The following is a 25,249-nucleotide window of genomic DNA, read 5'->3' on the forward strand; positions in this document are numbered from 1 at the left end:
CAGCCCCGCCCATGGGCCAGATTTTTAGAGAGCTCAAAATGCCCATGGCACACACCACAATGCAGTCGAAAGAATCTGGAGCATCCATTCACTCATTCACCGCAATTCAAAATTTCCTTGGCAGATGGGTTGACCAATCATCGCAGAACAGCTCTTGGGCATTTGGGTGGGGAGAGGGACCCAGACTTCACCATCCACTCATGGAAGTAACACCATGTGGTGCCCACATGCAAACTGGACCAAGTAAAGCATATTCTGTGGCTACTTGCCAATGTGTCGTGTCCTCATAACCTCACCTCACATTTTTTAGGCTTTGTTAAGGATCATCGATTGATATAATGAAAGCAACCACCATAAAAAGGCAGATCAAGAAAGTAACAATAAAACCACAGCAGCTATCTAAAATTGTCACACCATATTCTGCCTCTAGGGTTCCAGGACGTGACTGGAGACCAATGAGACAAATACTTGGACTGATATCAGATGATCCAGCAATTTTATCCTAAACACCAATTCATGCACTAATTATGGATTTGATTGTTGACATGATATAAGGTATATTTTCCCGAAGTATTTGAGATTGCTAGCATTTGCTGGGGAAAAATACCATATATATGTCACATTTATTTTAGCAAATGAGGTTCAATAAAAAGTAGAAATAAAACTGATAAGTACAAAATAATATTTTAATAATATATGAACATGAACATGAAAAGTGTAAACAGGTCAGAATTTTTGATATGATACTATAAACGTGATTTTGATCGTACGCAACTAGTAAAATTCTATGCAAAAGGATTAACAAGGCGTATCATAAGAAATCATTTCTTTGCCCAATATAAGCAGTTCTCAGCACATACTCAAATGCACACAAACATGAAAATCAAAAATAATGGAATGTTAAAAAAATAACTTAGGCAGACACAAATAAAACCACCCCACTAGCGTATGAATGATGCATGTTTTTATGATCTTAATTACATTTAAGGATTTTTAAAATGCCACTGATCTTACAGTTTACAATATCCAAATCTTCAAACCTGCTGGAGGAAGTCCACAGCGCAGCCTGGAAATTGTATCCATTGCATTCTCTTGTGCAGTTACCTGTAAACCAAAAATCACAGTCACGACTTTCTCTAGGTTTAACAGGTATGTCAATCAAAAAATAAGCTCCAATTCTGGAGAAGTTGATAGGGGTTGAAAAGGATATTTAATATCAAAATTTCATCATTTATGCTTATCTATAAGGGATCAAATCTTACTGACACCAAGCAAACAGAATCTTTTGAAAAATGTGTGATCCACAAGATCTTTCCTTTTAATTCAAAGCCAAATAAGTAGTTCAGTCTTTCACTGCACAAACAGGAAGGGTGTTTGATGGAATTACAGGAGGTAAACATAATCTGTGTTAGTGATGTCACTGGGAACCTTTGACTACAAAAGGTCTCATGCATCCGCAAAAAGAGCACTGAGGGTACTCAAGTCACTGTGAGTGCTGGATCACTGAGCTGTTGATCTATTCTGGTCTGGAGAACAACGCCAAACCCTTAGGGGAAAGGACTTTGAAGATGTGAGCTATCCTAGCAAGCATTGCAACATCTCTCTATCTTAAAGGAAGATTATGTCTCCTTCACTCCATCACTGGGCCTCAAGACGTCTTGTCCTCTTGTCCAGGTAAGGCCTGGACTTGCCCTGCCCCTGCAGATCCTCTCATCTTTCTTTTTTCGAGACAGAGTCTTGCTCTGTTGCCCAGGCTGGAATGCCGTGGTGTGATCTCAGCTCACTGCAACCTCTGCCTCCCAGGTTCAAGCAATTATCCTGCCTCAGCCTCCTGAGTAGCTGGGATTATAGGTGTGTGCCACCACACCTAGCTAATTTTTGTATTTTTAGTAGAGACAGGGTTTCACCATGTTGGCCAGGCTGGTCTTGAACTCCTGAGCTCAGGTGATCCTCCTGCCTTGGCCTCCCAAATTGCTGGGATTACAGGAGTGAGCCACCGTGCCCAGCAGATTCTCTCATCTTGTTCTGACAGTACAGACGAAGCACTGGGATGAGAAGGGGGGTGACTTCTTAAAGACATGCTACTTACTAAAAACAAGTCTTTTTCAAAACTTGTATTATGTCCAAGCATTTTAATAAAGACAAAGGCCAAACGAGGAGGCTCACAGGTGCCACAACACAAACTAATCAGGAGACACCTGCTTATGGGCTGTACCTTCTGCCTTGGTATGTAGTCAGTTCTTCTTGAAGGATGGAGGCTCTCTTTTGCAGAAAATTAACCTAGAAAAGACCCTTGTGTGAGAAGAGGTGGACGTGGCTTACATGTCAATATTGTGCAAATAGTATGGTACGATTTTATTTAAATTCAGACAATTCCCCAGATAAAACTCAGAGGATTTGTTGAATGTCAATGTTGTGTTTTTTACATTTGGTCACATCCCATCCTTATTGAAAATCCATCAGATACGACAGAATAAAGTTCAAACTCCTCATTGCAGCGCCGTTTTGATCTGGCCCGCCCCCATCACTGTGGCTTTACCTGTCCTCACGCCCTGTCCACCACTGCTGTTTCTACACCATGTCTTTCTCACTCCGTCGCTCTTTGGCCCAGGCCATTTTCTCTCTTTGGAACACTTGTCTTTCTGTCTCCTATTCATCCTCCACCATTTGGTTTAAACATCATCTCTCCTGTGGAATTGTTCAACTCCTCCCCAACTGCTCCCCGCCTCCTAGCCCCAGGCAAAGCCAGTGGTCCCCTGCTCTGTGTTCCTCCCTTCTATTACTGATACTTCTCACACTGCTTTGTGGGTATTTGTTTTCATATGTCTTCCCTAAACCTGAGAGCTTCTCTTGGGCAAGAATGACTTTTCTGTCTCTCTACCCCAGTTTCTTTTACAGGGCTGGGAATGTGGCTGGTTTCACTAGCTGTTGAATGAATGGAGGAGTGAGTGAGTGTAAAGAAAATTACTGCTTTCTGGAAATGTTAGTCCATCCTAGGGATTCCCTGAGGTTGGAGAGACAGAACTTCATAGTGGAAAGAGCCTGAGCTTTGTCTGGAGTTAGGCCAACTTGGGTTCAATTCCTGGCTTGCCATTTGTGGCTCTAGGAAAATTACTTAAGCTCTTGATGCCTAATCTGTGAAATGGGGTTAATGACAGCTACTTCCCAGGGTTATGAGGATGACATGAAACAACTAGAGAAACTACCTAGTGCAGAGCTCATAGCAGGCACAATTGCCAGACCACCATTCTTAGGCGGCTGGAGGAAACTGCGTTGTTTAGCATATTGTCTTCAATCAGATCTTTACAAAGCATTTGATTATTGTGAAGCATACATTTCTATACTATTAAAGATGCCTGTATCAGGCGTGGATTCAAAAGTACCTTACACAACCCAATATAAATGGTTTGGGGCTAACTTATACCATGGCTTAATGTAATCAAGAGTCAGTGGTATTTGATCGTTTCAGAATTGTTTATTCTTGTGTCTTTGGTCTGAACTGAAACCATGGCAACGGTTGATCCCGAAACATAGTTATGCAAGAGAATACAGCTGGCAGAACAGAAAATGTGCTTGAAAGAGAAGAAAACACAGTCTTTCTAAATGGGTGCATCTCAAAGTGGTCCTCCTGGTTTTGCTGATTTGTATGGCACCCTCGTCTTCATTTTATCCAATTGCTCAAGTGACCCATAGGACAATTGATAATTTTGACAGATGCAGGGATTACACTGATTCAACTTCCCTCCCCCAACCATGCTCTGTAATCGGAATTCCAACAATTCTCAAAAAACACAGGCACCTGTGCTTTCAAACTAAATTTGCTCACTGTATGGCCTGTGACTCCTCCGTGCAGCTGCCAACTCTGAGGCCCTATCGCAGCTGGCAGCACTCTCTTTCTGGGTCAGCCTGCAGTTTTAGGAGGCTGAAGTGGCTTTTATTACAGTGAAATGATATGAATGATAATAGAAGTCCTGCAGGTAGTTTTCAGATTTCTTTTTTTTTTTTTTTCCTTTTCCTAAAAAAACCCCTCTGAAGGCATCAGGTCCTACCTAGCTGACACTATCTGTAGCTCACCTACAAACTTAATGGGTAAACCACACCTGGAGTGGAGCTTTTCATGTAAATAAAGATTACTTAACCCTTTGTATGTTCCCATTCTCCTCCAGTACTTATTTTTATATGCAGGCGTGAGCAAATTTCATAGCCCATAGAAGCAATCGGAAATGGTAGCATATGGATTGAGATTATGAACATTTCATTATCAGATTAGAGACTTTTTACTAGGGGAATATAAAAGGAGCAGCTAAAATGTGTTCCACATTTTATCTTACATATTATAAATAGATAACGTGGATATCATCAAACCATATCATTTATTTTATTCATAAATATATTTATTAAGCACCTGTTATGTGCCAGGCACAGTACTTGATACAGGGAATAAAGAAATACTTTCTTTCCTTCATGGAATTTTTCAAGGAAAAAGTATGTCTGAAACTTCAAAGTGGGCTGGGCACGGTGGCTCATGCTTGTAATCCCAACACTTTGGGAGGCTGAGGTGGGCGAATCGCTTGAGGTCAGGAGTTCGAGACCAGCCTGGCCAAGATAGCGAAATCCCGTCTCCACTACAAATACAAAAATTAGCTGGGCGTGGTGGCATGCGCCTGTAATCCCAGCTACTTGAGAGGATGAGGCTGGAGACTCGCTTAAACTCGGGAGGCAGAGGCTGCAGTGAGCCAAGATGGCACCACTGAACTCCAGCCTGGGTGACAGTGAAATTCCATCTCAAAAAAATGAAAAAAAATAAAATAAAATTCGAAGTGTATTGGAAATGTGAATACACAAACTCTTTCTCATGATACCAACAATATGTAAAACAGTCAAACAATACAGAAGTATGTAGCAAAAATATGTTAGAAGTTTTCTTACATCATGAACCGCATCAAGAATCACACATTTCTTTTTTTTCTTTTCTCTCTTTTTTTTTCTTTTTTTTAGATGGAGTCTTGCTCTGTCACCCAGGCTGGAGTGCAGTGGTGCGATCTCAGCTCACTGCAACCTCTGCCTCCCAGGTTCAAGTGATTCTCCTGCCTCAGCTTCCTGAGTAGCTGGGATTACAGGCATGCACTACCACGCCTAGCTAATTTTTGTATTTTTAGGAGAGACGGGGTATCACCCTGTTGGCCAGGCTGGTCTCAAACTCCTGATCTCAGGTGATCCACCTGCCTCGGCCTCCCAAAGTGCTGGGATTACAGGCGTGAGCCACCGCACCCAACCATATTTCTTTTTCTTTTCTTTTTTTTTTTTTGAGATGGAGTCTCGCTCTGCCGCCCAGGCTGGAGTGCAGTGGCCGGATCTCAGCTCACTGCAAGCTCCGCCTCCTGGGTTTATGCCATTCTCCTGCCTCAGCCTCCCGAGTAGCTGGGACTACAGGCGCCCGCCACGTCGCCCGGCTAGTTTTTTTGTTTTTGTATTTTTTAGTAGAGACGGGGTTTCACCGTGTTAGCCAGGATGGTCTTGATCTCCTGACCTCATGATCCACCTGTCTAGGCTTCCCAAAGTGCTGGGATTACAGGCTTGAGCCACCGTGCCCGGCCCATATTTCTTTTCTTTTTTGAGACAGAGTCTTGTTCTGTCACCCAGGCTGGAGTGCAGTGGTGCGATCTCGGCTCACTGCAACCTCTGCCTCCCGGGTTCAAGTGATTCTCCTGCCTCAGCCTCCCAAGTAGCTGGGAATATAGGCACGGGCCACCATGCCCAGCTAATTTTTGTATTTTTAGTAAAGATGGGATTTTGCCACGTTGGCTAGGCTGGTCTCAAACTCCTGACCTCAGAAGGTCTGCCAGCCTCGGCCTCCCAAAGCGCTAGGATTATAGGCATGAACCACCACGCCCAGCCAAGAACCATACATTTCAACAACAACTATTTAACCTAATTGTTTGAATACCTTGTCATTATTTTGCCTTGAACATAGAATGTATCTTGTTATCTCTAACGACCATGTAAAATACACCAGAATAAAAGTGCTTCTAACATAACTGTGCTTTCAATTTCTTTGCACTTCTACACAGTGAGGAATCAGCCATATGCTAAGTGATGGCATTTCGGACCTGAAACCAAGAATAAAAGAATGAGGCTATATTGAAAGGTAGACTGTAAATGAATTGATGTTACAACTGACTGAACTTTTCAATTTTAAGGGTGCTTCAAAGAAATTCTTATTGAGACAATGAGTTATTAAACAAGAAAAAAATTTAAAAAAATGAAAACAATTTATCCTGAGTAGCAAGTTTTACAATGACATCACATTGATTTCTGGCATCAATTTGGAATCAGATTTATTTGCAAGTTTCTTTTCAGAGTATGCATATCACCTAATCCTTGGAAAATGGCTTGATTCTAGTAATTACCTGTGATTTTAGGGAGGAAATGGTGTCTTCAAGTTCTTGTCTTAGGGATGCTGGCATCAACCCTTTCAATTTTGTTTCATATTCTTGTCGTATGTAAGTTATCTAAATTGGAAAAAAATTAAGAGTTATCTTTTTACCACATAAATGATTGTTTTGAATTTAAGAAGTCCCAGAATAGTATCTGTTCATCACAATGAAAGGTTTGTTATATACGGTCAGAAACCAGACAATAAAGATGAAATAAGAAGAAGAGTTAAAAACTCAAAAGGCTACCCAGCCTGACCCCATGACTCTGAGAGAGACAGTCCCTGTAACAATGCTTTCTTTAAAATCCTTGTGAACACAATTTTCAGCATCTGATAAGTAAAATAATTGTTTTCTCCTCTTCACTCATGAGGTTCCCCACTCTGCCAGCCCTGCAGCCTCTCCTTGATCAGGATGTGAACTCCAACCATACTAAGCTGTGATCTGAGGACAACTCATAGCATGTCTCTGCTTTGATTAAAATACTCCTTGAGGGTGTGGTGGCTCACGCCTGTAGTCCCAGCACTTTGGGAGACTGAGGTGGGCAGATCACTTGAGCCCAGGAGTTTGAGACCAGCCTGGGCATCTCTAAAAAATATATAAAAATTAGCTGGGCATGGTGGTGCACATCTGTAGTCTCAGCTACCTGGGAGGCTGAGGTGGGAGGATCCTTTGAGCCCAGGAGGTCAAACCTGCAGTGAGCCAAGATCGGGCCACTGCACTCCAGTCTGGGTGACAGAGTGAGACTTTGTCCCCCAAAACCCCCCAAAAAATCCCTACTCCCCCAAACTGACAGGTAGTTGGGGCACTAAGTGTGATTCATATGACCATGAAGACATGAATGAAGGAGAATCTGCATAGCGGTGTCTCCAACCCCCTTTGACACAAGTAGACAGGTAGAGTGCACTGGGCATAGGAAGGTTCCTGGTTCCCTTCTGCCTCCTGAATACTGTCGGGCCTGTGTTTAACTAACTGATGCTCACTGGGCTAGTAAAAAAAACAGGTCGGTGGCTCATCCCATTCATCTCTCTCAAGGCTAAAGGAGTGAGTGAGAGGGTAGAAGAAAAGCCTTTGGAAGAATATGCCTGAGCAGGATGATGTGCATGGATGAGGCATGAATATGCATGTGTAGATATTGGTGCCTTCTTCCAGCTGTGTTTCTGCATTTCTCTTCCTCCTACTATGAGATATGATAGAATTAATTATTTTTAAAATCTGTTGCATGTGCTGTGCATGACTTAACCAAACATTAAAGCTGAGTTGCAGTGTATCATACCAAGTGATTCATCACACACACCTGGAAATAGGCAATATACTACGAAAATTGTGCACAACTGAGTTGAGTTGGATAAGCCTATCAATTTGCTGAAGATAATTTAAAATGAACGGTCTTTAAGACCCAACTTTTCTTACACTAAATTGAATTAAGGAAGAAATGTGCTTAACAATTCATTTCATTACCTACTACAATCCTGTGGCCACTGTTCTAGAATACAAATTTTCAATTTTTGGCAAAGTGCTTTTTTTGGGATATGCTATAATCCTGTGACTTATACTTAAAGGAAAAAAAGAAATAATAAAATATGATCTCTCCCACAGATGCAAAGTCTTTGCTGATGAAATATCTGTTGATTCTCCTATCTATTGATTTTTCTCATCTTCTCTTCTTCAACTTACTTCCAAGTGAGCCAGTTCCAGCTACTCACATACTTGAGTCAGTTAGCTGACTCAAACGAAGGAAAAATGCAAAGCAAAACACATGCTTTATAAACCAGACCTCAGGGTAACATTTATTGAGGGTTCGTGGGTTATATATAGATTATTGTTTTTTTTCTATCACTCAACACTGGCTCTGGAAGTTTGAGTTTCAACTCTTTTAAAAACAACTCATGCACGCCCTATTCCCTTTTTAAACAAATTTTATTCTGTGTTTTATTACTGAAATACGTTGTCCTACCCATCCCACCCCAGAGTAAAAATCTCACCCAGGCTCCCTATTTCTTTCCCTCATCTCCTCTTCCCCACACCATCCAGGGACAAATGCGCCAGGCTTCCCTGCCCACTGGTCATTCTGGAGTGTGTCCATTGGGTAGTAATGTGGAAACCACCAGGGCCTTTGTGGAGAAAATGGAGGGGGCTGAAGGAGTCCCAAGAGGGGCTTATTTCAGGGCCTTGGACCCTTGCTCATAGGCGAGCTTGATCTTATCATCTGGACAGGTGGAGGCAGATTTTTCCTGAGCATAGGCATTGCTCAAGTACCGATGCACACCACGGAAGGCCTCAGGGATGGTGAATCTCCGGTACTTTTTTTTTTTTTTTTCTTTTGAGATGGCATCTCACTCTGTCGCCCAGGCTGGAGTGCAGTGGCGTGATCTTGGCTCACTGTAATCTCTGCCTCCCAGGTTCCAGCAATTCTTTTGCCTCAGCCTCCTGAGTAGCTGGGATTACAAGTACGTACCACCACACCTGGCTAATTTTTTTTTTTGTATTATTATTATTATTTTTTTAGTAGACACGGGGTTTCAACTTGTAGGCCAGGCTGGTCTTGAACTCCTGACCTCAAGTGATCTGCCCACCTTGGCCTCCCAAAGTGCTGGAATTACAGGCATGAGCCATGACACCCGGCACCCCGGCACTTCTTACACAACACTTGTACTATGTGGAGCTTTGACAACAGGTTGCAGTCAGCCAGGGTGAGCTCATTGCCATCCAGAAACTTCCTCTGAGAGATGCCTTCATCTTCAGCACTGGTTTCATCCACTTCTTCTGGGTCGGGGGATGTCAAGTAATTGTCTAAAACCTTCAGGGCTTTCAGGAGTCCCTTCTCCAGACTGTCATTTAGTGCTGGGTTTGAATTTTTGATGTAAGCAGAAAATCTGGCAAATATGTCCAGCTCAGCTGTGTTGGACTCAGGGTTCAGAGCTGCCAGCTTGGGGTACCTGGGAGGGCACAGCACTGCCTACAGAAATTCCTCAGGCTTGTTGGTGTCCTTGTGCTCTTCCATGCCATACAGCAGGAATGGGAGCTGCCCTTCTGGGTACAGCTTTTGCACTATCTTGGTCTGCCTCTTGGTGTCAATGATGGTGACACTGAAGGTGACTCCCTTGAACCACAGCACCATGAACAGTCTCTAGGAGAAGGGGCAGTTCCCAATCTTGACCCCATCACTGCCAGCCTTCATGAACAATTCAACTTGCAGTTGTTCTTCAGCTATGGTTGCGCTAGGGACCAGAAAATGGCCATAGCTGGGGGAACTGGGGCATGCACTATTTCTTACATCCTTATCTGTTTAGAATGTCTATCTGTTTTCCTAAGCTGGCACTCAGCAAGAAGGCCACGTTCCATTTGACTGCCAAGATGGTGAAGCCCAATGATGAGAAGCCAGACAAGTTCAAGTCTGGCATTTTCCAGGGTCTTCTGAAGCTGGAGATGGCTTAGCTCGGTTGCATTTACAATGCAATCCTTGAGGATTTGGTCTTCTCACATGAAACTGGATGGCAGCCAGCTCATAAAGGTTCATTTGGACAAAGCACAGCAGAACAATAGGGAACACAAGGTCAAAACTTTTTCTGGTATTTATAAGAAGCTCATGGGCAAATACGTTGATTTTGAATTTCCAGAATTTCAACTGTAAACACAAATTATAAAGTATATTCACAGTAAAAAAAATAGAACAAAGCCTATCCATTGCCTTTATATTTAAAAGACAACTTTGCTGGGTATAAAACTGCTTCAATCCCACTTTCTTTCTCTCATAACTTTGTGAACATAAAGATCAAGTTAGCTAGGCATGGTGGTGTGCACCTATAGTCCCAACTACTTGGGAGGCTGAGGTGGGAGGATTACTTGAGCCCCTCAGAGCATTTCTCCAGTGTTTTCTGGCATTACATATTGCCATGGTAAAGTCTGAGGCCAATCTGTTTTTTTTTCATGTTGAATATAACTTTCTTTTTCTGCTTGGATGCTATGATTTTCTTTTTCCTTCATTTAGTAACTTCACTGGGAAATGCTTTGATACTAATTATTTTATACTAATTTTCCTGAGACATTGTGTGTGCCCTTTCTACCTTTACATTCCATTATTTGAACAAAAGTTTCCTTTGTTTAGAAGGATTATTTGTATTTGACTATATATATATCTTTTCCTGTTGGTTCTCTTCTTCAGAGACAAAAATTTTGCGAACGTTGGCTCTTCTTTGGCAATCTCCCATAACATTTTCTCTATTATTATTTTTACTTTCATATCATTTTATTTTGAGACAGGGTCTTGCTATGTTGCCCAGGCTGGTCTCCAACTCCTGGACTCAACCGATCTTCCTGCCTCAGCCTCCTGAGTAGTTGGAATTACATGCATGCATCACTGCACCAAACTCTTCTTATCATTTTATATCTATTTTATATTTTCATTTCATTTTATATAATAGCCTCTAGCCTAATTACTATATTTCCTTGGATGGTTTTAGTTATGATTTTCCTATTTTGTTTCATCTACTATGGTTTCAATCTTTTGCTTTTGTGTACCATTTTTCCTAAGCTCTGAGAGATCACTTTTCATCTGTCTGTTGACTTATATCATCTTTAAATATCTCTTCTTTTTCCTACTTCTCTATCGCCCTCCACCATTTTCCTTGAGAGAGAGATGTCTAAATGTGTTTTGTGAATGCTTTGACACTGTGAAGAGCTGTTATAAAGAACTATAATTAGTCTGAACTTTCCTACTGTAATTTTCCATTTGATATACAGAACATTATTTGCTTACATTCTTTCTTCTCCTCTCTTTTAATCCAGCAAAGATCATATGCTAGTTCCTTTTTCCAAAAGAAAAATTACACCTCATTTTTGAATGGAACCAGCTATTTGCTGAGAGTTGAGGTGTGGCAGGAGTAGCTGGGGTCAGGCCACAGCTATGATTTGGTTTTGTTGTCTTCGTTACTCTTTGACCAAATCTATGATTTCATTTGCTCTGGGGGCCTATGTCCCTCAGTTTTCAAGCACTTTGGAGGTCACAGCCAAGTACTTAAGCCCTTTGGTTCATGCTCATGGCTGGTTTCTCCTGACTCTCCTTCCTCCCGCCCTGCCCACTATTCACATATGATGGTTTCTCTCTAGTAGGAGGCTAGGCCATCGAGAGTAGAAGATTGGGTGTGTCCAAGGTTGCTCTTTGATCACCATTATTCCTTCCATCACTTTTCAAATTCAGAAGTTACATTTTCCAACATTTATTGAAGATTCATGCATTTATACTTCCTGTCTATTCCTTTATTCTTTGTTTTTGTGATTTTAGTGAATTTGAATGAATTTAAAATAAGCCTCTGGAAAATATGAAATTACCTCATGCATGAGTGAGACCGTCAACTGGGAAAATATTACTACCCTGAATCCTTAAGCTCAAATGCTGAATTTAAAAATCATTATATAAAGCTGAATCCTGTTACTTTAATAAAGTCATGAAAAACTTTAACCAATCTGTTTTCATTCTATGAGGTTAATAAAGTTACCACCAGCAAACATTTACTGAGGACTTTTTGTGTTGACTCTCCATGTTTTATATGGACTTAATCCTTCTGATGACCCAATGAGGGAAGCACAGAGAGGTAAAACATGATTTGAACTTAGGTAGTCTGACTCTCAAACACATATTATTGTCCACTTTGCTCTACAGTTTCTCAAATAATCCTTCTAAATGCTGAGCTGATTTGTCCACCCCAGGGGGAAGAGAATGCCAGAGACACATGCATTAGAGGAGTCTTTGCTACCACGTTCTAGTGCTCTCACCAGCACAACAGGGCCCAGGGACAGGGGATGGGGTGTTGAACTGCAGTGTTTCCAGACATCCATCTAGTCATCAATCTTTTTAAAAAAGTGACAACCACGAAAACAACAACTGGTTCCAGAGGACTCCCCACACCTTCCTACTGATTTTAAAATTTTAGCTTACTACGGATTTATATATGACCAACTGGAGAAAACCTCTACAAATGCAATATACATGTCTGGCCTGAAAGTTCCACAAATTCCCCAAAGAAGCACATATTCAAAATCTAACCAGTGAAGGATACATGTAAATTTGTCATATGGCAAAATGACAAAAGAAAAAGAAATAGTTTATATTCCTATATATCACTCTTGATTCTTGTGACCTTTTTTTTTGAGACTGAGTTTCACTCTTATTGCCCAGGCTGGAGTGCAATGGCACAATCTCGGCTCACCGCAACCTCTGCCTCCCGGGTTCAAGTGATTCTCCTGCCTTAGCCTCCCGAGTAGCTGGGATTACAGGCATGCACCACCATTCCTGGCTAATTCTGTATTTTTAGTAGAGACGAGGTTTCTCCATGTTGGTCAGGCTGGTCTCAAACTCTCGACCTCAGGTGATCCACCTTCCTTGGCCTCCCAAAGTGCTGAGATTACAGGCATGAGCCACTCTGCCCAGCCTTTTTTTTTTTAATTTAATTTTTTTATTTTTATTTAATTTTATTTTTTAAGAGACAGGGTCTTGCTCTATCACCTAGGCTGGAGTGCCATGGCACAGTCATGGCTCACTGCAGCCTCAACCTCCCGAGGTTCAAGCAATCCTCCTGCCTCAGCCTCCCGAGTAGCTGGGACTACAGGTGTGTGCCACCATGCCCAGTTAATTTTTTTTTTCCCCCGTATGGATAGTTTCTCACTATGTTGCCTAGGCTGGTCTCAAACTCCAGGGCTCAAGTGATCCTCATGCCTTGGCCTCCCAAAGTGCTAAGATAATAGGCATAAGCCACCATGCCTGGCTTTTGCTACTGCTTTTGTATCCCCACCTCTGACCCAGGCTGTGTTTAAGGGGAAACAATGAGGTCATGAGAACTTTTACTTATGGACTATTCATGAATTTGGAACTGCCGAAACAATCTGGCCTTACAACAGACCATGAAGCAAGACGAGGTTGAGTGGAGTTAAGCAAAGGGTTTGATGGACACACTATTCCTTTGATTCAAGATCAAAAGTTTTACACATACATGTATTTTATCATTATATATGAATATTAAATTCATTAGCATAAAGTATCTTATTATACCAGTGTGATGTCTATTAAACACTAAGGTATTCAAAGGCTGTTCTGCTGCGGCTCATTTCCATCCTCTCTCCATTCCCACCATCCTCAAAAAGCACTGTGGATAATTACGTGCTCTTCCATGTCCCTCAACCACATCGCACCAAAGAGAGGGGCTTCCCTCTCTCCACCACGGTTACTTCTCTCTCTACCTTCCTTCATCTTCTTTCCCTTAGCAAAATAAAATTAGGAAACCCACTCAGGACATTGTGATAATGACATTTCCATAATTAGTAATAAGACTCCTGTAAGCTGAGTGGAAATGGGGTCTTTATAACATGGTGCCCACGTGACTAACAGGCCGTGCCCTGCTCCGTGGCAACAGTCTGCCTGCTCTTCCCTCCAAGGCATGGCACTGACACTATGATTCCCTTAACTACAGGCGCCCGCCTCATCGCCCGGCTAGTTTTTTGTATTTTTAAGTAGAGACAGGGTTTCACCGTATTAGCCAGGATGGTCTCGATCTCCTGACCTCGTGATCCTCCCGTCTCGGCCTCCCAAAGTGCTGGGATTACAGGCTTGAGCCACCGCGCCCGGCCCGATTCCCTTAACTTTTAAAGTAAACTGTGAAGACCAAGACCATCCCTAACTAGAGTTTCATGTTCCAATCAAGTAAAACTGAAATGATGGGTAATCAGACAAATGCTCATTTGCATAAATAAGAGACTACAAAGTGTATGGAATGTGCAGTTGACTTGAGCCAAGGGGTCCCTAGAGATAAAAATTCAAAGTGACATTGGAAAAAGGGAGCCTCGAAAATCTGTAATTTCATTAAAAATAGCGAAGGGAGAACTAAAACATATTTTATGATGTTTTTATTCAAAAAAACACTGTATTGACTGGGCATGTTGGCTCATGCCTGTAATCCCAGCACTCTGGGAGGCCGAGGCTGCTGGATAACCTGAGGTCAGTAGTTCAAGACTAGCCTAGCCAACACAGTGAAACTCCATCTCCACTAAAAATACAAAAATCAGCCAGGCATAGTGGCAGGTGCCTGTAATCCCAGCTACTCGGGAGACTGAGGCAGAAGAATCGCTTGAAGCCAGGAGGTGGAGGTTGCAGCGAGCCAACATTGCGCCACTGCACTCCAGCCTGGGCAACAGAGTGAGAGTCTGTCTCAAAACAAACACTGTATCAACCAGTCATGTCCATATGTCAAAACCATGTCAAATATGTCATCTTGTTTACAATAAAACAAAAACTAAGATTGAAATGTACAGCTCTGTGCAATCAGCTTAGGCACAGGCCTCAAATGCAAGTTATTTTATTGCAAGCTCCAATGTGACCAACACAGCATTGTCTTTTGAGGAGCTGAGAAGAGAGGAACCTCCTATTGCATTGCCACTGGCTTATGCTACAGTAGTTGTTTATATGTCTCTGCATAGTCATTTATTATCACATTTTGAGGTAAGGGTGAAGCAGTTCAGGAAAATAAGTGTGCCTGAGGCCAGGTGTGGTGGCTCATGCCTCTAATCCCAGCACTTTGGGAGGCTGAGGCAGGAGTATCGCTTGAACTCAGGAGTTCAAGACCAGCCTGGGCAACATAATGAGACCTCATTTCTACTGAAAATTAAAAAAAAAAAATCCGCTGAGCACGGTGGCATGCATCTGTGGTCCCAGCTACTTGAGAGTCTAAGGCGGGAGGGTTGCTTGAGCCCAGGAGATCCAGGCTGCAGTGAGCTATGTTTGTGCTACTGTACCCAGCCTGGGCAACTTGAACGAGACCCTGTCTCAAAAAAAAAAAAAAAAAAAAAAAAAAAAAAAGTGTGACTAATATTACTTTACAAAGCCCAGCAAGCATTTCTGGGGTCAGTTCAGCAGAGAACAAGGGAAACTACGTAAGAATTCTATTGATGTTATCTCCTGAATCTTTCCATTTTGCCACTGGAACCATCCCAGTCCAGAATACATTCAATACATCCATCTTGCATCTGGATGACTGCAATATTGGTAAGTTGGTTTTGCTTTTCAAGCAGAATTTGCTTAACCTTTAAGATCAAAATTAATATCCTGTATATGGCCAACAAGGCCCTGTACTGTCTGGCCCTATTCACCTCCTAACCTGCAACTCCAGAGAGTCACCTGGCCTCTGGAATACTAGACATGTTTGCTTTCTCTCAATTCATTCACCAGTGCCCTGTGAATTAGGATGGTTCTTGCTTTTCTCTGATTCTTCTTTCTTGTTGTGTGGGTTTTGCCACTGTGTCCATCTGGACCTCTGGATATTGGGGGTCCCTGCTCTGTGGTGATGTCAGGGAGGGTGCAGATCTAGGCACCCAGGGGGAGGGAGTTTGGCCAGGCCTTCATGATGAGGCTGTGTTGGGGCCAACTGACTCTCCTTTAGACAAGTCATAGCCTTGAGTGTGGCAGGCACCAGCTTTATTCCCAAGAACGGGCCCCACACCAGCCCTTGCTTTCAAGCTGCAACCCAGGCTCCTGGCACTTTCCTGGCAAGAAGCACTTCTGTCATCCCTAACAGGTTTCCTTCCAGCTGCCTCTGCCTGCTGCTGGGCTCAGTACCTGGAGGCTGTGGCCTCACTCACCACTCAGGTTCTGTTCTGTTTCTACATCACAGAAATGTTCGTCTTGCTTTTAATACCAAATACTGGCTGGGTGCAGTGGCTCCTGCCTGTAATCCCAGCACTTTGGGAGGCCAAGGTGGGCAAGAGTTCAAGACCAGCCTGGCCAACATGGTGAAACCTCTTCTCTACTGCAAATACCAAAAAAAAAAAAAAAAAAAAAAAAAAAAAGAAAAGAAAAACTTTGCTGGGCCTGGTGGCAAGCACCTGTAGTCCCAGGTGCTCAGGGAGGCTGAGGCAGAAGAATTGCTTGAACCCAGGAGGCAGAGGTTGCAGTGAGCCAAGATTAAAAAAAATTACATCTTTCTAATTCTTTCTCTCTCTCTATAAATATATGTATTTTATGTATATATTTTTTATTTCCATGAGGTTTTCGGGGAACAGGTGGTATTTGGTTACATGAGTAAGTTCAGTGATGATTTGTGAGAATTTGGTGCACCCATGGCCCAAGCAGTGTACACTGAACCCAATTGGTAGTCTTTTATCCCTCACCTCCTTCCCACCCTTTCTCCCTGAGCCCCCAAAGTCCATTGTGTCATTCTCATGCCTTTGCATCCTCATAGCTTAGCTCCCACTTATGAGTGAGAACATATGATGTTTGGTCTTCCATTCCCGAGTTACTTCACTTAGAATAATAGTCTCCAACTCCATTCAGGTTGCTGTGAATGTCATTAATTCATTCCTTTTTATGGCTAAGTAGTATTCTATTGTATGTAGGCCACAGTTTCTTTATCCACTCATCGATTAATTGGCATTTGGGTTGGTTCCACATTTTTGCAACTGCAAATTGTGCTGCCATAAACATGCATGTGCAAGTACCTTTTCCATATAATCACCTCTTTTCCTCTGGGTAGATACCCAGTAATGGGATTGCTGGATCAAGTGATAGTTCTACTTTTAGCTCCTTAAGAAATGTCCACACTGTTTTCCATTGTGACTGTACGAGTTAACATTCCCAGCAGCAGTGCGAACATACTCCCTTTTCACTGCATCCACAGCAACATCTATTATTTTTTGATTATGGTCTTTCCTTCCTTCTTTCCTTCTTCCCTTCCCCTCCCTGCCTCCCTCCCTCCCTTCCTCTTTCTTTTTCTTTCTTTCTTTTTTATTTTTGAGATGGTGAAGTCTCACTCTGTCGCCCAGGCAGAAGTGCGGTGGCATGATCTGGCTCACTACAAAACTCTGCCTCCCAGGTTCAAGTGATTCTCCTGCCTCAGCCTCCCGAGTAGCTGGGATTAAGGTGTGCACCACCACTACACCCAACTCATTTTTATATTTTTAGTAGAGACAGGGTTTCACCATGAACTCCTGACCTCAGGTGATCCCCCTGCCTTGGCCTCCCAAAGTGCTGGGATTACAGGTGTGGGCCACCACACCCAGCCGATTATGGCCATTCTTGAGAGTGTAAGGTGGTATACAAATGGCCAAAAATGCTCAACATCACTAATGATCAGAAAAATGCAAATCAAAACCACAATGCGATCTCTTTTTATATTTTATCAATCATTGTAGAGTGTTTGGAACTGAGGGGGTGTCTGGTAATATCCCCTAATAGAGCCATCCAGTAGAAAAGGACAACCTGTTTTGTAACCTTTTGATTTAATGAAGTGTAGGGATTAAGAGCCCAGACGCTGGAACTGGTGTGCCTGGAGCTGGGTCTGAGTTGTGCCCTTAAATCTGTGTGCTCCCAGAAAGAGTAACTTCTCTGTGCCTCAGTTTCCTTATCAGGAAAATAATTTTTCAAGGCCACTGTGAAGATTAGATGATTTAATACCTGTAAAATTTGTATAAGGGTTGCACGTAATAAATGTTCAATAAATATTAGTTATCATTATATGACTTAATGGAGATTTTTATTATATCTATTTCATATTATGTATATAGTACGAATTATATTTATATATATTCTATTTAGCCAGTTCCTATCATTAGACTTTATTGCTTTTTCCAATTATTTGCAACATTAGAAATCCTTATAGCAAATTATTTGCTTAAATTAATGATTAATTGAGGACTCCATTGAAATGTTTTTGTATTTTTTAGTATCTGTGGGTTGAGAAAGTACCTTATCAAAAGCTCCTATGAATTCAGAATCAATTTTAAATGAATTTAGATTTTATAATTTAAAACAATCCATATACATTTGAAAAACAGTAGTGCCTGTTTATCCAGGCTACCAACAATGGCTGGTGAGTGCCTTAGTTTGGGCTGCTATAACAAATACCATAGATTGAGCGGCTTAATCAAGAAGCATATATTTCTCACAGTTCTGGAGGCTGAAAGTCCAAGATCAGGGTGTCAACATGGCCAGGTTCTTGGCAAGGGCTCTCCTCCTGCTTCCAGTTTATAGCAATGTGTATGTGGACCTCCCCATATGGCCTTTCCTTGACATGCTCTGCTCTCTCTCTCTCTCTTTATAAAGGCATTCATCTCTTTATGGGGCACCTACCTTCATGACCTCATCTAGATCTAATTACCTCCCAAAGGCCACCTCCAAATACTGTCACATTGGAGATTAGGGATTTAACACATGAATTTGGGAGGGGACACAAACATTCATTGTATAGCAGTGTGCATACGGATTTTCTCGGATCCTTGTCAGTAACTCTGGCCCATGGGTGGGGAACCATTGCTTCACTGTAAATGACTTAATTTAAGGGAAGGATCTCAGCTCAAAACTCTTTTCAACTGGATTTCCACCAGGAGGATTAAGGGAAAATAACATATACTTCTACTCATTGTGGATTAGTTTATTCAGAACCTGTTCTCTGAATGCCTGGCTTAGCAGAATGCGTTAAGCAAAGTGAGTCTGACTGGTGGGGGGACTGAAGGTGGCAGGAGGAGGGGAGGGAGAACAAGAGGTGACTTTGGAGCATGGCATGTAGTCTGAGGGAGGGTGGACAAGGTCAGGCACTGCAATTGGCCATCTGGTGTAAGAAGAGTGCAGCAAAAAGACACAGGGCTTCTGAAGGGTGGCAAAGGACCAGAGGAGGTGGGCAGGAACTGGGCACAGGAAGGAGGCTTGCTGGGAGGGATCAGATGTAACATAAACAGGAATGTGGAGGATGTTTCTGAAGGATGGGCCTCTATGCAGCCAAATGTTTCTGCATAGGATTTTTAGGGGAATGAGTATATTTTGGTTTCAAGAATAAGAATGAGGGCTGGGTGTAGTGGCTCATGCCTGTAATCCCAGCACTTTGGGAGGCTGAGGTGGGTGGATCATGAGGTCAGGAGATCAAGACCAGTCTGGGCAACATGGTGAAACCCCATCTCTATGAAAAATACAAAAATAAGCCAGGTGTGGTGGTGCGCACCTGTAGTCCCAGCTACTTGGGAGGCTGAGGCAGGAGAATCACTTGAACTCAGGAGGTAGAGGTTGCAGTGAGCCGAGACTGTGCCACAGCACTCCAGCCTGGCAACAGAGTGAGACTCCATCAAAAAGAAAAAAAAAAGAATAGGAATGAAATAAATACTAGTAAAAGATGATGCCAAAAAAAATGCTGTAGTACAGGTGAGAAAATGCACCGCCTTCTAAGAAATTCCATTTTTATTGGGGTTAAGGTATCATGCGTTGCCACAGCAACTGCCAAGAAAAATCCATTTTAAGAAAGGTGCTCTGCTACAGAGCTCATGTACTTTGATTCTGAAATATAAAGTGAAAATGTAAAAATAACTGCAATTTTCTTAACGATCTTAAAAATACTCATTTCCCCCCTTTTTTCAATACCATTTCCTCTTCAGGTACTTTATTCTAACTGGCGTCCTCTCAAACTAAGCACGAAGCGCAATAGGAGTCCTCCGTTCCCTGTTCATAGGAACCGTTCCACCGCAAGGGAGTGAAGCCTGCTGCTTAACGGGCCTGGGACTCCAAGGCAAGGGGGTGGCTGATGCAGGAAGCAGTTGCCGACCTCTGTTGTTTGAAGGGTGGCATGAACTAGTTTCTAGAAAGGGTTATATTTTCAGGACCATTTTCTGATCCCGTGGAGAGAAAGTTAGCTTTAGCATGAGTGAACGGTTCAAACCTAGCACTTTAATTAGGTTTAGATGCTCTAAATCCAGCTTCAGGTAGTTCAAAAGATTCTCTGACACCAAAAAGAAAACAAGGGTCTGGTAAGTCTACCTCTAAGGATTCACACACAGAGAAAAGATAGAAAATGGGTAAGACAGTCGAAGACCAGAAACTTACTAATAAACTGTCTGAATTTGTTCATGAATCAAAGACTTAAATTCTGAATAAGATTGAGGTTGTCACTGGGGCCGTACCATGGCAGCAAAGACTCAGAAGAGGAGCTCAGACAGTGATCCATCCTAAAGCATGAATTACTGCGGAAGCCGGGCCAATAGTGATGGCAAAGGGAACCTAATAGAAGAACAGGCCCTTATCATAAATGCTCCCTCGGATAATATCAATCCTGACACTGAAGATCCAGAACCAAAACCTATGATCATTGGCACCAATAATGTGTTTGAAGTTGGTTGTCATTCCCAAGCCATGAAAATGGGAGATAATAATGTCATTGAATTAAAAGCATATGTAGGCAGAAATGTAATATTGACAAGTGGCTGCCTCACTGGGGCTTGCTGTAACCTAAATACTTTTGAAGTCATCCCTGAGAATATGGTGATCTATGGTGCAGACTGCCTTCGTCGGGTGCAGGCTGAGCGACTGCAGCCCCAGACACTACAGCTGGATTTCTTGATGAAAATCTTGCCAAATTACCACCACCTAAAGAAGACTATGAAAGGAAGCTCAACTCCAGTAAAGAACTAAGAACAGTACATGCCATGAAGATAACATTTTGTCTTTGACTGCTGTCTTTTGAATGGGCCACAGTGTTTATGTGCTCTTAGCAATTCACAGAATAATACATATTGACTTCATTTTGTAAAATTGGGTTGAGAGGAGAGTAATGGATTTTCATTGTAACTGTCCTTTGTAATTCATATAAAATGTATCATTTTCCTATAACCTTGCTTCTTTTCTGATAATTGGCAGATTTAGCTTTCTTTTGTTATATAAACTGCTAGCCACAAATTTTAGTTATGTAAAAGACTACCCATGACAAGAAAGGACATATTGTTATGTATTTATATTCTAGCATAGACTAAACTGAATAAAATGCTGGTAACAGGAAAAAAAAAATTGAGGTTGTGATGTAAAATAAACATGTGAATATTAAAATTTTGGACAGTATTTTGCATATAAGCAGTACTCTTTACTTCCTGATGGAGATGGCAAAGCTGAAACCATATTACAGAGCTCCTATTAATAAATGTGGCCTTGGGAGGTACTCATTTAGAATTTCACAAGACACATGTAGCGGAGATTTTATTCAGCAGCATTCATTCCAGCATTTATTCCAGCATTATTCACCAGTTTTCTGGTAACTGGAATCTACCCCTCTCCCATTCTCTGTCCCACCCAAGGGTCAAGGGTAGAGTATGTGACAGGACCCTAAGGCAATCATCACATCACATTATCTGGAGCCATAACTATTTAGGGCCTGGGAACATGATTCAAGTCCAGGTAACCAGAGTCACTGACAGTCAAAGGATGCAGACTCTCTCACCCACCAGACTTTCCCGCGGATGTCATTCTGGAATTGTGACAACCATCTTGCTACCCTCAGTAAGAAGTGAAATGAGGGTTTTGGCAATCCAGGGGAAGAACCGAGAAGTGGAGAAAAATAAACTGAGCCCTTTATCCATCCATACCTAAAGTTAGCCCTGTCCTTGGATTTTTCAGCTTGGGTTAGATTTTCTGTCCCTTGCAACCCAAACGGCCTGAATTGACACAACACAGAATATGCAAAATATTCACTTACATTTATGTGTGTCGCATCTGTTAGACCAGGGGTCAACAGACTTCAGCCTGCAGACCAAATTTGGCACACTGCTTGTTTTTGTAAATAAAGATTTCCTGTAACACAGCCATGCTCACTTGTTTACTTATTGTCTGTGATTGCTTTCTCACGACAATGGCAGTATTGAGTAGTCTTGACAGAGACCTTATGGCTCACAAGCCCTGAAACATTTGTTATCTGGCCCTTTATAGAAAGTTGGTTGACCCCTGCAACTAGACTGAGCTCCACTAGGTAGGGACTGTGTTCGTTTTGCTGACTGCTACGGCCTCAGCATTTAGCTTGGTGTCTGGCACATGGTAGCAACTCAATACAATAAATATTTGCTGATGAATGAACGAATCAGACAGAGCTTACAACCTTTGGTGTTAAGTAAGTCTTTGTCTCAAAATGACAAGGTCTTCGGAATGTCTAGAGTAAACTCATCACACACGCTTTCCCTAAAGACAAAGAGAAGATTCTGTCATCTCAGTATTGCAGTTCTTAATCAGCACAGTGGCTATTAATAAGTAGGCTGGCTTCAAAGCTGAGAAAGTCGGAGGCAAACACCAGGGCCTACAGGGCTGCTGAGATCAAAGGGGATCTTAGAGATTCACCCCGAAGGAGGGGAGTTGGTTTCATCATGTTCTTTCCTCCTCTGTGCTTCTCCGGTTTACTCACTATCAGACTTTTTATATGGTTGAGATAGTCAATGACTCATGACTCTTTTCTTCTAAAACCAAATGCCAGCTCCTTTCTTGCTAGAATATATACTTTTGGTCTCATTTCTAATGTTTTTCTTCTTACTAATAACATTCCTAATACGTTTTCTTTCCTTAGGTTGATATATACTATGAATACTCCACTCTTTCAAAGAAGAGTTGGTACAGGTCCTAAAGCAGTTTGAACAGTTCAGCAATTCTATAGGCATGGGATGAGAAAGGCTGAATGTAGAAAGTCTGGACAGGTACGTGTTGAAGAACGTGAATATTTGGAGGACCAAGTTTAAACAAGTTGGAAGGAAGCACCTTGTCTATGTTGAAAGGTATATCCCTGAAAGCGTTTGGGGAAAACCTGGGGGAGGGAGAGGGTGTTTTTTACTTCTGTTTATAATGTCTGACTTTCCTCTCAGAAAGAGGGTGACTAGGCCTTTTTGGTTGGGGCTAGACTTCCTAAAAAAGGTAGTTTTCATCAACAAAGCACCAAAACCCCAACCAAAGGGTAGGTGGAGAAAGACTCTTGAGGTTTATAACTGACTTTGCTAATAAAAGACCCAAGAAGACCTACAGAATAAGGCTGATACTCAGAGAGACTCATGGGGGTTTTGGAGTCTCCCTGATATTTACAATTTGTACATAGAAGTAAGGTTGGCACTCGGAACATAGCAAATACTTAGTAAATATTGCTTTAATGAGTAAACGGCTGAACAAAGTTGTTGTTGAATAGGTAGGTGGCACCTTGAAATTATGGAGGGTAGTAAAGGTCATATCAACAAATTGAGATGGAATGTAGTAAAAAATAGAAAAAGCAAAGAAAACCCCACATTATGAACACCTTATATGTGCCAGATACTATATTAAGCAATTGATGCATAATCTTTTACATACTGTGATGATTCTAATTCTTACATACAATTTGGAAGACAGACATTATCTACTCACTTCATCGAGAAGGAAATAGGTTCACAGTGTGTTAACTGTTGGAACCACGATTGAAACCTGACATCTAACCCTGTACTGTGCCCATTTATTACTGGGAGGTGGAGAAGGGAAGAGGATTGATCTAGAAGTATTGTGATGAAATCTCAGGACAGGAGATTCTGGGATTCAGGGGGGCAGCTGGGAGCTGCTGGAGTGATCTAGGAAAGTGAGGAACTCCTAATCTGATCTCAGGTGAGGGCTATGGGAAGGTCATAAAATAGAAGCTGATTAATTACCTGTCTTCGTAGAATAGAAACAAGAGATGAGTTATATGAGAATATATGCTTCAGCCATATGCCTAGAAGAAGGGTGATGTCCCTGCAGAGACAAGGCAATGGGTACAGTACAGGGAGTTGGTCTGGGTGTGGGTAGGACACAAGGTATGTTTGGGGGTTTGCATGTACTTAGTTTGAGAAGCAGAGGAGACATTCATGAGGAAATATGCAAGTGGAGCTCAGGAGAAAAGCAGGACTAGAGACTCAAGAATCACGGGCCAGAAAAAGAAGCTGCAGCCCTGGGAATGGAAGAGCTCTCTGAAGGGGAAAGGGGAGAACAGGAATGTCCCAGGAGCCAAGGCTCATCTATAAGGGACTTCCATATTTAGGATGCAGGAGAAGGAAGCAGAAGCAGGGAATGACCAGAAATGGCCCTAGAGATGAGATGAAAGTTAGGAGAGTGGGGAGCAAGGCTTTGGGGTTCCCAAGAGTAGGAGGGAAAGTAGGTGTTAGGTGCTGCTGAGATCAAGGAAAATAAGCAAGAAGACCAGGCCATTTCGGTTGCAGTGAGGCGAGATTGCGCCACTGCACTCCAGCCTGGGCGACAGAGTGAGACTCTATCTCAAAAAAAAAAGAAAAAAAAAAAAAAAAAGAAAGACCAGGCCATTTCTATCCCCTGCCTTGAATATCACCACCGCATAGGAAATAGAGTGGTCTAGATAGCAGATTAATCACGAGAGATTTTGGTGAGCAGCAGTGCTACAAATAGGGGAGTTTAAGAAGAAATTATTTTGTTGATAAACATATAGTTTCCTATTTTAAAGCAAAACTTAAAATAAAAGATCCACATCTAACCTTCAGTTAAATATCATTCAAGTATCTGATTTAGACAGAGTTCTGACCTGGTTTGAGGGCATTTTTCAAAAGAGGCAAGCTATGACTGCTCTTTCTTTTCTGCATATTTAAACTCTTGACAATTATAAATAAGATAAACCTCTCCCTCAAAGTACCAATTATCTCCTTATGTTTGAGAAGGCATGAGTTGCCAGATATGGTATTCTATACAAAACACAAAATAGGAAGACAAAGGCAGCCGTTGTCCCACTGGTGCACCCCGGATTTACTCAGGCAGTTCGAATGAACACTAATGAAGATTTTGTGCATAAATCCCCCCACCTTCCAGCTAAAGGGAACCGAGACCCCACAACCTCACAGCAGAACATTTCTTAACACCATTGTAAACACTGACTCCATTCAGGAGTTGTTCACCTTTACACAGCAGAGAGAAAAGAAATTTTTGTTCGATTAAAACTTAGGGAGTGTGACATCATCAAAAGACTTCCTTTAGGCTTTCTGAAAGAAAAAAGCTTATACTTTTTACATGAGGAGTAAAAAGG

At 42.1% G+C, this 25,249-nt stretch overlaps 2 protein-coding genes and 1 pseudogene across 16 annotated transcripts in view; 1 reads left to right on the forward strand and 2 right to left on the reverse strand.

Annotated features, from left to right (window-relative positions):
- Positions 1–672: 672 nt before the first annotated feature.
- Positions 673–25,249, reverse strand: part of CEP112 (centrosomal protein 112) — a 569,199-nt gene continuing 544,622 nt past the window's right edge. For 8 of the 15 annotated variants that reach the window (XM_030923680.1, XM_030923678.1, XM_030923679.1 and 5 more), the window contains 2 exons: positions 6,411–6,512; positions 676–1,104 (listed from right to left, as the gene is read on the reverse strand). In XM_030923680.1, coding sequence (XP_030779540.1) covers positions 1,018–1,104; positions 6,411–6,512 — 189 coding nt within the window. In that variant the 3' untranslated portion in view covers positions 676–1,017. Of the gene's footprint in view, positions 1,105–2,215; positions 2,281–6,410; positions 6,513–25,249 lie in introns of all 15 variants that reach the window. The other 7 variants (XM_010379988.2, XM_030923682.1, XM_010379989.2 and 4 more) reach the window with 2 other exon arrangements.
- Positions 8,594–9,570, reverse strand: LOC104675430 (annotated as a pseudogene).
- On the forward strand, positions 17,484–20,901 carry LOC115894814 (dynactin subunit 6-like). The gene is given in 3 exon segments (XM_030923300.1): positions 17,484–17,501; positions 20,336–20,441; positions 20,444–20,901. Coding segments are annotated over 3 exon segments (549 nt in total). The 3' UTR covers positions 20,869–20,901.

The sequence above is a fragment of the Rhinopithecus roxellana genome, chromosome 19 (assembly GCF_007565055.1).
Source record: "Rhinopithecus roxellana isolate Shanxi Qingling chromosome 19, ASM756505v1, whole genome shotgun sequence".
NCBI classification, from domain to species: domain Eukaryota; kingdom Metazoa; phylum Chordata; class Mammalia; order Primates; family Cercopithecidae; genus Rhinopithecus; species Rhinopithecus roxellana.